Consider the following 13125-nt stretch of genomic DNA (forward strand, 5'->3'; position numbering starts at 1 on the left):
AGTGGTCTGGTAATGAGAGAGCTTAAAGCAGAAAACATGCCCTTACTCTTAAGCTAAGTGGCATAAAAACCAGCATTGATTGCTTCATGCCTTTCTGTGTGAATCTTTATTGCTGTTAGGCAGCACAAACAGTCCTTGTCAGAGGCCAGGACATTTATTAGAGGGGAGGAAAGGCAAGCAGAAGAGGAACAAAGATAAATGGATGGAGGAATGCATTGTATGAATATTGTCTGCTCATTGACATAATGTGGCGAGGTGATTGCTTGTAGCGTGCCGAAGGAGACGGCATCAAGTTAAAAATGTGACGGGATTATTGTTTATGTTAAAGTTTATGTATTCAGACTCACAAATAGAGATGGGGGACATAAATACAGGGATGTTTGTTCCGTGAAGCTAACGTGATGCGGACATAATGAAGCTGCATTTGCCTGTGAACTCATTCCTAGACGCAAATATGTCACACACATGCACGCCCACAGACATGAGGGCACATGAACATTTTGGCAATCTGGTCACACAAAATGAACACGTAGTTATTCTGAGGAGTCGCGTCAACATTGGAGCACATACACTGGCCAGGAGGAGTGTCACATTCTGTGATAAGATGTGACACGTGCCAAGTGCCAATATCATTTGCACTTATTCAACGTTATTTGAGCTTCTATCTCGGAGGCACACAGAAAAACACAACGTCAACCTCAAGTTAAACGCTATGATACATACTATACAGCCTTTCTTTCTGTCCTTTCTACTTTGATTTGTTGTAGTTAGTGGAGAGCCTGTGCAGATAATTGAATGGGATAACCTCTGCTCTTTGTGTTCTCCAATGAGCAAAGAGTGCATTTCATTCTAATCATTACACATGGTTTCTGGCTCTGCAGATTAATTTCAGAGTAGTTGTGCGACTCTAGCAATTAAAAGTAAAATACACAGATTGGAATCACAATGTGTTCCCTCTTCTCAGCTGGTATTTGTGAATGTGTGTGTTTGTGTCAGTACATGGCGGCATCCATTAAGTCCCCTGAAGAAAGCCTTGCTCTACACTAATTGTATTCATTGTTTTTGTGTTTACACCTTTATGGTTGTGATGCCACTCACTGAGTTATTAACTTGAGTTATTAATGTTGTGTGTAAGAGAAAGGAGAGCGGGGGAGTGGAAGTGTACTGTATGTATGAGAGGGATGGATACACAGGCAGCAGTTTCTTGACCAGTTAAGTCGTCTGTCATACATAAATTCGAGTTGATGCTAAATTGAATTTGACAGGGCCAAGACCAAGAGAGAGAAAGAGACGAATAGAAATATGAAAGCATACATAAAAGAAAATAACACCTCGCCACAAGTATGTCACATCTGATCAGTCAACACAGAAAGAGATTTAACGCAGCTCCTTTTCCACAGAAAATGTTTTGCCAGTGTCCAAATTAGTTTTTCTTTTTATTATTAATAAAAGATGCTAAATAAAATATAAAATAAAGCAGTTTGATGCTGCGACTAGAACTCAAATCGCTGCAATAAAAACAAGTTGATAATAATATTGCTACTATTGTTAATATTAACGCAAGACATATGGACAAAATAACTAATGTTCATAAGCTTATTGTTGGATTCAACAACCAAATAATAACCACGCTGCAAATTGAAAGTTTCACCCAAAGCAATGAACAGTCACTCACGGGCTCTGCTAACTAGCATGCATTGCCACCATCTATATAAACATTTATAAAGAAAACAAAGAAAACACTGCAACTGATAGCAACCTAGTTATTGTAGGAACTGGGATTTTTGGGGGCCAATATTGTGTGTACTTGAATATTTTTTAACACATACAGACAATTTAATTGCTTTTTAATGACAGTTGACAACTGAGAACTTTTAAGGTATTAGCCTTAAAGTTTGTGAAATGTGCAGACAGGAGTCAGGATAAGAACGAGACGGATGTGACAGCATGGAGGACAATACAGGTACACACACAAACTAGTTGATAAAAGCAGGACACGCTGTCACAACGATGCAGAGGAGATTTACAAACTGCCTGTGGTCCAAACTCTTGTTTTCTTTTCTTCTTGCTCTTGTTTCCTTCTCTTGTTCCCTGTTCTCTCTCTCATCTACATTGTACTGCGGCCTTAACCGCAGTGCCAAGAGCAGTTTTTCCCACAACTTGACAGTTTGAGCACACACTTTTCAAACTGGGTTTACAGCAGTGGTCAGATTTTCCCCATTGTCAAAAGATGTTTGCCATGGGACCCAAGATGTTGCGCAACATTGTCAAACCTCATCTCAGAAGTTTTTTCCTGCAGTTTTAGGATTAACAATGTATTCTGTCTGCCTGTAGGAATGTTGGTAATATTAATCCAGAATACAAATTTGCACGTATATATTTATCATCTATAGTTTCTGTCTTTTATTCTGTCAATGACCTATCGAGATTTATAATGGTCTCAACAAAAAAGAATACTCATGGAGACTCTGGCTATCCACCTCAGAAATAATGAAGGGTTATATAACTTGCTTTGTGGTGAGGAATGCAAGCAAGTAGGAAGACTTTTTGACTTTTGACAGAGAGTTCATTTCCGCTCCCTGCTGCAGCGTCTATTCATCATTATATAGCATGGTCTGTATGTCTCAAAGACGCATGGCTGACCTAGACATGTGTGTCTACTCCCAGACATAACATCATCCTAATAACCTCATCCAGTGTGGGTCCATTCACACTGGCTGCAACTTAACACCCCCGTCATCCTGCATGCTATACACCTATGTATGACCAGGCTAGACTGACCTTTCCACCTGTCTCTATTTTGTATATTTACTCTTACTTTGTATCTCCACAACATAAACATCAGCTTTGGCGCAAATCAAATCAATCCGCCTGCCATGCCGGGCGGCATTTCCCCAGCCCGTATTTATCTTTTCTCTGCATTAACCTAATTGGCTAACGGACAGCCCTGAACTGGCAGGACAGATTACAATATATCTAGGGGATCCTGTTCTTATTAAGAAAGCAGACTGTTGCTCTGCTGGGATATATTGAGGAGAGATAATGTTGCACTTTTTAGATGTTATCTCTCGTGTCATGGCCGGGAGAAAACTGACTCAGCTTTTTTTCACTTTGATGAGAACATATTGATGAGGGATAAGGCATGTTGTCTTGAGAAAGTGATTCAGAGGGATTGATGAAAGATAAGTTAGATTCGTCTCTGTTCTTATTATACACGCTGTAAAATGTTCTCAATCTCTTTTTCCAATCCTGTGTTTCTTTAATGTATTTTCCTTTACGCCCCCCCAAATGACTTCCTTTTACTCTTCATTTCTCCATGACTCTATCTGCATCCATTACATTTAGCTTGTGCCTGTCTTTTTCTTGTTTCGTTCTTCTCTCTCTCTCTCTCTCTCTCTCTCTCTCTCTCTCTCTCTCTCTCTCTCTCTCTCTCTCTCTTTCTCTCTCTCTCTCAGCAGGTGAAATTGATGGTTTCAAACCTAGTAGTCAGAGGAAAATGATTGGATCCAAACAGTAGTAGAAATGTAATATTTTCTCCCTGTGCAGTAGCCCGTGTCAAACCTGGGCTGAGGAAACCTATTGAGGATGGTTGGCTCTGTGAAAATACGAGTTTGTGTGTGTACGTCAGTGTGACTGTTGCCCAACCTTGTCTCGCTAAGTGGCATTTCTGCTTTACTGGACAGTGTGGGGTGGAGAGTAACATGACAGATAAGAGAGAAAAGTGAAGATGAAGGAGAGAAGCGAGAATATGAGATGGATGGGTATTTGTGTGTAAGAGACCAAAATCCAGGGCAAACAGTACAGTTGAGCTAAAATAAAGAGAGCTTATTGGAGTACAGTTTGATGAATGGTATTGATGGATTACATTTGATGGATTTGTGAGTGTGTGTACAGTTTCTGTGTGGGGTATTTCTACCATATGCAGAAATGCAAAGTTATTTTGTTGTATCTGTTAGAGGATATGACCTTGTCAACGGCATGACAATTATTCAAATGCTTAACTCATGCTCACCTACAGCCCGTTGAAAAGTGTGCTCCAGGTAACTGATGTGCAAGCCAACAGCACGTACTGAAGAGAACCCAGAAACACTTTTGACAAGCTGTTGCACTAAAAATAGAATAATGTGTCATGTCTAGTTGTTGGTGTACTTTGTCCACCTGCACATTGTGCTTCATTATGTCATCCAGCAGCGGGACACACTCGCATACACACATACTCAAAAACTCTTTAAATGGATGTGTCCTTTTTAACATTACTTTGCTTACATAATGTATGTGCTACTTTTTCTGCAGAGCATTACTGTGTCAATAATTAAGTGTTATGCATTATGTTGTGTCAAAAATAAGTGCTGCGTCTGCAAAATATATTTTACCTTTTAAAAAGTTTATTCGGATGATTAATTTCATGCTCACGTCATCAAAAATGCATGCGTTAAGGAACTAAATAGTACAAATGCAAAACAAGATCACAGTTATCTAAAACGATGTTGTCTCTTGTGAATTAGAATCAACACCCAACACCATTCTTGGTATCAACAGTACTGGATGTGTAGTTTTTAAACTGTGCTGCTAATGTGAAGGGGAAAAAAGGACTGGTGCACACTGATATGATATGCAGCCTTAAATAGTGCAAACAGACCAACATCATAGTCGAGGCAAATATATATACAGCCAACAACATAAGTAGGTGTATTATCGGATAGTAATCATAATAACAATTGTGTTGGTATAGCACTTTACTTACGACTTGAACTCTAAAAACTTGAAATCAGGTGCTTGTACAACAGAGCTGTGTTTTGTAAACAAATAAGACTAGTTGTCAGGCAAACAAGTCTGTAAAAATGTGTCTTAAGACAGAATTTAAAAGCCGATACAGTGTCAACAGATCCAATACTAACTGGAAGACTGTTCCCAAGCTGAGGTGCCAGTACAGCAAACGCTCATTCACCCTTTGACCTTAAATCTGAGAGACCTTTTTGGACAGTGAGAGTTTAAAAGTTTACCGATGTACTCTGGTGCCTGGCCATGTAGAGCCATGGCCAATGTCATTTTTAGGTCTTTGCACTTATTGTTAGTCGCTTTGGACAAAAGCGTCAGTTAAATGTAATGTAATGTTGACGTTGTAACTTAACATCAAACTCTCCTGCCGCTGAGCAGAACTGGTATAAAGTCAATGTGACCTTGTCTTTCTCAGTGCTCAGGAACATTGATATGCAGGGGCACCTTTCAAATACAGCTTTGGAAGTGTGCTACAATTCAATATCATTGCGAATGGTTCATATATACTCTAGCTCACTTATGATTGACAGCGTTGCAAATTGCCCATGTCTAGTAGAGAGTGGGTTGAGAATGATAAATGTAATCTCTTTCGGGGTTACAATAGTGGGTTAATGGCTGTCAAGGGTTTCCTCACCTCTCCTGAGATTTGTGGCCAATCTGTCCGATCTCACCAATGTCAAGGTGTAAATAAATGGCAGCAAATATTCTTCGTGACGTGAATGTCTTTCCCCGGTCCTTCAGGAAAGAGTCCGTACCTGATGTTCACCAATCGCCATGAGATCCGTCGCATTGACCTGCTGAAGAATGAATACACACAGGTGGTTCCCACACTGAAGAACGCAGTGGCCCTGGATGTAGACGTGTCCACCAACAAGATGTTCTGGTGTGATCTATATCATCGTAAAATATACAGGTATATACACACACGCGCACGCACATGGAACAGTACATTTAATGTGTTTGATATTTGTACTTGTTATTAAGCCTTTATAAAACCATGTACCATGGACTGTGCAGAATCGAGACTGAGAGGTTAGGATTACGCTCTTTTTTCTTGTTCTTCAGCCATTTTGTCATTCATTTCTCCTCTACCTATCCATCTTCTCTGTCTCAAACTGTCACACCTTCTGGTAGTGAGACAGACGCACCTGGGGCCTCAGTGTGTATGTGTGGATATGTGCGCATGGGAGTGTGTGTGTGTGTGTGTCAGTCACACCTGGAGGGTTCTGTCATCTGTCAGTAAAAGGTAGAGCTGTTTGTCCTTCACACACACTTACAGTATGTGCACACACACGATTACTATTATTATTATTATTATTATTATTATTATGTGTGTGTGTGTGTGTGTGTGTGTGTGTGTGTGTGTATGTGTGTGCATGTGTGTGTGTGCATGTGTGTGTAACCCCGTCGGCTGACAGGTAATGGGAGGGGCCTTCTATCATCTCAGCTGAGCCATATGCTCTCTCTAATTCCACTGCCTCGATAATCACCACCATTACTCATCTGCATATGGACACACGCACATACCCATACTTCCACACAAACTCAGTGATACATTCAAGGGCTTGTGACAGAGAAAGGACAAATGAACTCATTCATCATGATGAACTCTACTGGAAGCATCAAATAAATACACACACACAGACATTTTAACCTGCCAGCAACAAGTGAATGTGTACAGTTAAAGCTGTTGTTCCTGGTAGTGTGTTTCTCCCTGAAAAACCAAAAAAGTAAAAGTATGCCATTGGCTCAGAGCCTAACAGAAATAACAAGTCTCAAATACACACATATGTACGGTCATCGTGAAACACGTTATGTTAACTGCTCTTAGCAAATGCTACAGCAACTTCTGTGTCGACTCGAGTTATTCCTTGTCCATCTTTGTTTCTTGGTTTCTCACATATTATGTTTCAAGAATGCGTCCCTGTTTTAAATAGCTGAATACCTTGAATCTCAATGCTAAGGACATGACATTTTTAATCCGATAAGGAGCATTTTACCAAATACAAATAGCTGTGTATTTAAAAGTGATTCATCCTCATTGTCACTCTCTGCGACGGTGTACTTTTCCAGGCTAATTCATAGTGATTAGCAAGCTACGGGTCAATGACTTGTTAACTTCTCCCTGTGATAGAGATGTCTATTGCAAACAATAATACATCCAATTAAAGATGCAATCTGCTCAGTGGTCCTGGACTCATCAGTCTCTGTCTTATTTCTTACTCCAGTCTGCCCTTTATTCATCCCTCCAACCTGTTCATCCAAGTCTATCTAAAAATGTTTAACTAATAACAAGGTCGTAATGAATATTGCCAATACTCTGTGAAAGTAATTATATTTTATTCATTATACGTTCAGAAGAAACTAGGGTGTGTAAAGAGAATTTATGATGGGATTATCATTTTGGACGAGGAATATCATTGATTATAATTTGCAACACCACAGTGTGGTATGTTGTATATGTTTTATTACACGCTTTGTAATGTGCAGTTGCTAAATAGACCATTGTTGCACCAGTAACATGACGGATTCCATCCACGTCCAGTTTGCTCCAGACCTCATTTTAATTTGCCATGTGTGAGACAGGTGTTGGATCCATGTAATAAACCCTGGGACACCAGAGAAACGCTTTAGATTATCCATCACAAGACAGCAGCAGGCTAACTTTCCCCCCATAGATTAAGATGTCTGCGGTGGCAAACAGTAACACATCCAATCAACAACACAAGCTGCTTCTAAGTCCCTCACTCATCCATCTCCACCTCATCTTCTGCTCCGACTACTTCTCTGACCTGCTCCTTTAGTTAAACAGCTCCTCATCTTCATTTTGGTACGGTTTGCTACAATGAGACATTGCGTTTCCCAACCTTTTAACAAGGTTGTCTTGTATTGTCTTATAGTCCTCATGTAGTACAGACAATGGTACGTCCAAAGATAATGAGGTAGGAAGGGGAAAGAGAAAAGCAGAAATGGTGACAGAAGATTGGACAGACAACACGTGGGAAGCAAGAGGACAATGGAAAGAGATTGAGACGAGAAGAGACAGAAAAACACAGAGGGAGAGAGAAAGACGCAGGTTTCTTTTGTAAGCTGCTGATGGATAAAGACAGACTTTTTCTCCCTGGGAGGAGCTGTATAATAATTGTTCACCACCATATGCAACTAGGTTTCTAAGGCACGTAGTACACTCAAGTCTTTCTTCACAAGAAAAGGAGACCTGCATAGACAGAAATCTAGCAAAATACAGCTTGTGTGATTGTCTAATGTCTCTCTTTTTCTACCTGTTCCTCAATGATTGTCTATTTTGTGATTTCGACAAACACTGACTGACACAGCTATACTCTACCACCCACTAGTGCTTACATCAACAAGGCCAGTGACTCATCGCAGCAAGTGACTCTCATCGACTCGCTCCACTCTCCCGAGGGCCTGGCCGTCGACTGGGTCCACAAGAACATCTACTGGACCGACTCCGGCAACAAGAGCATCTCCGTCGCCACAGGAGACGGCAGGAAGAGAAAAGTGCTGATAGCCACTGAGCTGAGCGAGCCGCGGGCCATCGCAGTGGATCCATATCAAGGGTGAGTGCGAGAAGTTTTGGACCGATGGACAAAGCGTGAGAAGGTGGCAACAGGGTTGAGCGAAAGAGTAGGGAAGGATGGAGTGGGAGGTCGGACAAGCTTGTTGCCGTCATTGTCAATCTCTAAACATGGGAAAAGCCAATGCTCTTTTTTTTGAGAAAAGACATTAAATCTCACTATTTGTAGTGCTGCACCCATCTGTTGGATTAAGCATTAAGGATTAAGCAGTTTAACAATTATTTGGAGATACGAAGGGACTCTTATCTACTCTAACTGCCTCTTTCTCTTCATCTCAGATGTCTTGAGTTCCCCAAAGGACACTTTTTCACAATTCTACAAAGCCAGACTAGCATGAAATAAATGCAAAAGAAGCCTAGCTTTCATTGACACACACACACACACACACACACACATTTTAAAGTGGTCCACATTTCCAGTACCAGCAGTTTTGCACAGTATCTACTTTCTGCTGGTGTCTTCAAGGCTTTCAGAAGTAAAACTATTTGATTTTGTGAGGAAAATGAGATCGAGAGTCAGACAGGGACAGTGTGTGATAGATACAGTACGTAGATTTAAGCGCATACTAGTTGTTTTTTTAATAGAAAAACCTAAACCTAACCTACCACTGCTCCTAAAAAGGGGCCCTTTTCATCTTTTTTACTGGATTGTGCCCAATAATGTCTAACTGGTTTGTATGTGTCTTTCCACAGGTTCATGTACTGGTCAGATTGGGGAGGTCAGGCCAAAATTGAGAAGGCCGGGATGAATGGAGTGGACCGACAAGTTCTGGTGTCCGAACACATCGAGTGGCCCAATGGAATCACCCTGGGTAAGGAAGGACAGAAAACATGCAACTTTGAATATGCAAGGCTAATTGAAGACAACTATAAGATGATACAGGGACATTAATCAGCTCTGTGAGCAGTCATATAAAGAAAGCTTGCTTTTTATTATTTGAGTAAATACAACTTAAAGAAAGAGACGGAGAGGGAAAGAGACAAACAGCAAGAGCTTAAAGGGAAAAACATTCTCTGGGTGCTTCAACCCCTGAGTAGCTCTTATTGTTATAGCTCAGTTTGTGTCTGGCTCTCATCAATCAAGCCAGCGAACACGGGCCTCCGAATGAATAAGCCAGACGCTCTGTGCCGTCAATACCTCCCATCATCCCTTTCAACTCCCTCCACGACACCAGCCAATTTCTCTCAGCTGCCCTTGCCTGAGGAGAAAAAGAGGCACGCTGTTGCCACACTCTGTGGAATTGAGGTGTCACTACATCTGTATGAAAACAAATTATTTTTTAGAGTAAGGTGAATGAGGGAGTTGGCCAGACCGCTGTTGAAGAACGGGTGGATTATTTTCCCTTAGTCATTGATTTCATACAGCGAACAGAACAGTCTGAGTCGGGAGAGGGGAATGACAATAACTCTTTTTCTGTTCTTTTTTTTTGGCATCTTGACGTTGAGTCAGTAAAGTAACATTACATACTATGCATGAGATCGAACTCCTGCTTTTTTAAGTCGACATTGGTTAGACTTCTTTATCCTATTATCAGGGAATTCACAATGAATTTATGTTAACAAAAAACTTTTTACTTTCACAAAGTTGTCCAAGTTTGTCTCCTCAAAGTTTGTCCATTTTGCCTGAGGGTTAAACGGCTGAACTGATTGAAAACAAAGTAATTAGAAGAAAATAAGATAGAAGATTTGTCATTACCTCCAGATATTAATGCCTATACTTTTAGTTTTCCAAGGATATTCCACTTTCTTATACATATACATATATTTTTTTTTTTATTAGTTTTTTTTATTCCACATCACTGTTTTCTACTTAGTATACATGTATGTTGTATATTGTTTATTAAAAATGCCTAATTTGAAAGGAAAGATGTGTAAAAATACTTACTTGCAATTCCTTATTCATGCACACCTGGTAAAAGTCAAAGTCTTCGATTACGCCCCTTGCTGTCAAATGTTATTGAATCCTTCATTTAAATTGTCATGGCCAACCACAAAGTTAGTTTTTGCTCCATAGCAAGAGAACACAAATGGAGTCCTAAAGGAAACAACATTGGCGACCGATACATGGTGATAGAATTGTAAAGCAGCAACATGTTCCTTTAACGTAAGTCCAGTGAGACTAATCAATTTGCTCAAGCGCACATATATTTTCCCCCGCAAAGAAATCAACCAGCAATATTACAATCACATCTGTGTTTTCTCAGCGCAGGGCTCAGCCGCCATGTCAAATAAGATTGATGGTGTGGCTACTGGGCCATTACATTCATATACCTCTCACCCTAGGCCTTTTCTCGTGGAATGACCTCTCTCTCCTTTCGTCTCCATCTCCGCCTCCTTCTTTCTTCTTTTCCTCCTTGTTTTTGTTTTTTTCTCTTTATCTTCCTCCTCCATCTTCTCAGACTTGTCTAACAGACGTCTCTACTGGGTGGACTCCAAGCTGCACCTGCTGTCCAGTGTGGATCTGAATGGAGACAACCGCAAAGTGCTGCTGTCCTCCCTTCACCACCTGGGACACCCCTTTGCCCTCACTGTGTTTGAGGTATGTAAGGATTGAGATTAAAATACAGTGGTGGTTTTAAATCTGTCAGGATGCTGGTTAGTTGTTGGCTTTTAAGCATCATCTCATTAATAGGTTCTATTTGACTACATATTTAGTCTTTCCAATCTTCCAACGCCAGATGTTTTTCGATTGGTTTCTTTCCTTCAGGGTAGCTGTTGCTTTTATGTTGCTTTTTTTTAGTTCATGCAGGCATGTTGTGAAAAGCAAATCACAGAGACTCTAGCGCACTCTAGCAAAGATATGCTTTTTTACTTTGATAATAACAGTTCTCTTCAGCAGCCGCAATATCCAGTGTTCGTTATTATAGGTTTCCACCCGCAGTCTAGCATTTTAGCATTTGAAATCTGCAAGAGCACCACTAAGGTTTTTGCCATATGAAAAAAATTATATATATCATAATAAAATATATTCACCCCCTTGTTCAGCCAGTATCTTAATCCAATACAATATCAGGCTAATCAAAGTAAAAAAACAAAGAAGCACAACTAATTTCAGCATAACGGTAAAATCTTGCTTGCTTGAACAGTATGAATGAAGATTACCACAATATTAAACGACAACAAGGGAATGATAACCTTGAAATGAAACATTAATATTTATATATTTTCATTTTCCCACTTTGGGAATTGAATGGACCTGTAGGAGGTCTCTACCTGAACAGCATACTATATGCTAACATCCTTATTTTACCTCTAAAGGTAGATAGACGCAGAAAAATAGGTCTGTCCTCACTTATCTTCGCCTCGCGGGTGACACTCCTCATATCTTGTTTGTTGATTTCCATCTTGGCAGTGTATTTTTGGATTTATTCTGAGCCAAATGTAAGCATTGGACATGAGTTTTTGCTGTTTTTTTAACTAGAGTTGTTCATATTTGACTTACTTCCTTACGTCTGAGAGATTGACTGAGGATGGATACATTTTAAAAGTGTAGTAGCAAGATAAACCCAGAGAAGGAATCATCTTTTCATGGGCTGATCATTGTAGAGTCACAGTAGAGTACAGAAATCGATGGAACTCATTTGGGTGTATTTATTGAGGCAGGAGTGAGTCAGTCTGTTAGAGCAAATCAAGTATAGATGAGGTGGAAGGTGGAAAAGAGAAGCAGAGGAGAGCAGAGTGGGGATGAGGACGAGGAAGTAGAAGGTGAAATATGATCAGAAGGAAGTGCTTTTCTTCATTCCTCTCTTTGCTGCACACACTGTGATGATGAGAAGCAAAGGGAAGAGGGGACATCCATTATGTCCAGCTGAGTGTGCCTGCATGTGTGCTCGGATTTGTGTGTATGTGTAAAAGAAGAGGATGGAAAAACAACTTTTGAGGCGAGCAGTGAAAGTTCATCCCTGGAGATTAATAGCCCTCAGCTCTTCTGGTCCTTGTTCTGTTCTGGATATGATACAGACCAAATTAAAAATCCTTTAACAGCGCAGCAGATTGTCCCGGTCCCAGCAGACCGATAATAGGAAGTTTGTTTCTTTGGAATTGCCTGGTTGGAGTTGTGAACTGAAACATTGAACCTTTGTTGTCCATTTAATTTAGTTTATGTCTTATCTGGGAAATGAGGCAAGGGAGTGTTTTTGACTCAGAGTCTGGGTCTGTGTTATACCTGTTGAGCCCAGTGTGTAACATTCCATACTTTACACCAAATAAAGGTGCAGTATTTGTTGACAATGTTGCTAAAAGAAATAATGGATCTGTCATTTAGGCCAATTTTGAAAAGTAATGAATCAGCAGTACTAGATGTGTTGTATGCCACAAGAAAGGTGAAGGTCGGATAGATGCATAGAGACTTGCACTTCATTAGTTTGTTGTAAACTGCAGTTTTCAGGCGTCCTTGTGCTGCTGAGGAAAGCTCCAATGATTAATCGATCAGGTGATAGACAGGAAATGACTCAGCAACATTTTAGTCATTTTTTAAGAAACAATGCTACACCAATTCTCTGGTTCCAGCTTCTCAAAAGTGAGGATTTATTTTGTATGTATGTATGATAAACCTAATCTTTTTGGGTTTTGGACATTTGGTTGAATAAAACAAGCTATATGAATACATCCAGGGGGGTATTTTTCTCTATTTTCTGACATTTTATAGACCAAATTAATTCACAGAGAAAACATTCGGCAGATAGAGCACTTAATCTGAGGTATAAGATATGTTCAGTGTTAACATGTGCAACACATCTACACATTCA

At 40.2% G+C, this 13125-nt stretch overlaps 1 protein-coding gene across 6 annotated transcripts in view; it reads left to right on the forward strand.

The window, feature by feature from the left end:
- lrp8 (low density lipoprotein receptor-related protein 8, apolipoprotein e receptor) overlaps positions 1 to 13125 on the forward strand; it is a 157648-nt gene that overhangs the window by 125641 nt on the left and 18882 nt on the right. For all 6 annotated transcript variants that reach the window (XM_029430058.1, XM_029430059.1, XM_029430054.1 and 3 more), the window contains exons 10-13: positions 5521 to 5692; positions 8136 to 8360; positions 9071 to 9189; positions 10777 to 10916. In XM_029430058.1, coding sequence (XP_029285918.1) covers positions 5521 to 5692; positions 8136 to 8360; positions 9071 to 9189; positions 10777 to 10916 — 656 coding nt within the window. The remainder of the gene's footprint in view (positions 1 to 5520; positions 5693 to 8135; positions 8361 to 9070; positions 9190 to 10776; positions 10917 to 13125) is intronic.

This window comes from Cottoperca gobio, chromosome 4 (assembly GCF_900634415.1).
Source record: "Cottoperca gobio chromosome 4, fCotGob3.1, whole genome shotgun sequence".
Taxonomy (NCBI): domain Eukaryota; kingdom Metazoa; phylum Chordata; class Actinopteri; order Perciformes; family Bovichtidae; genus Cottoperca; species Cottoperca gobio.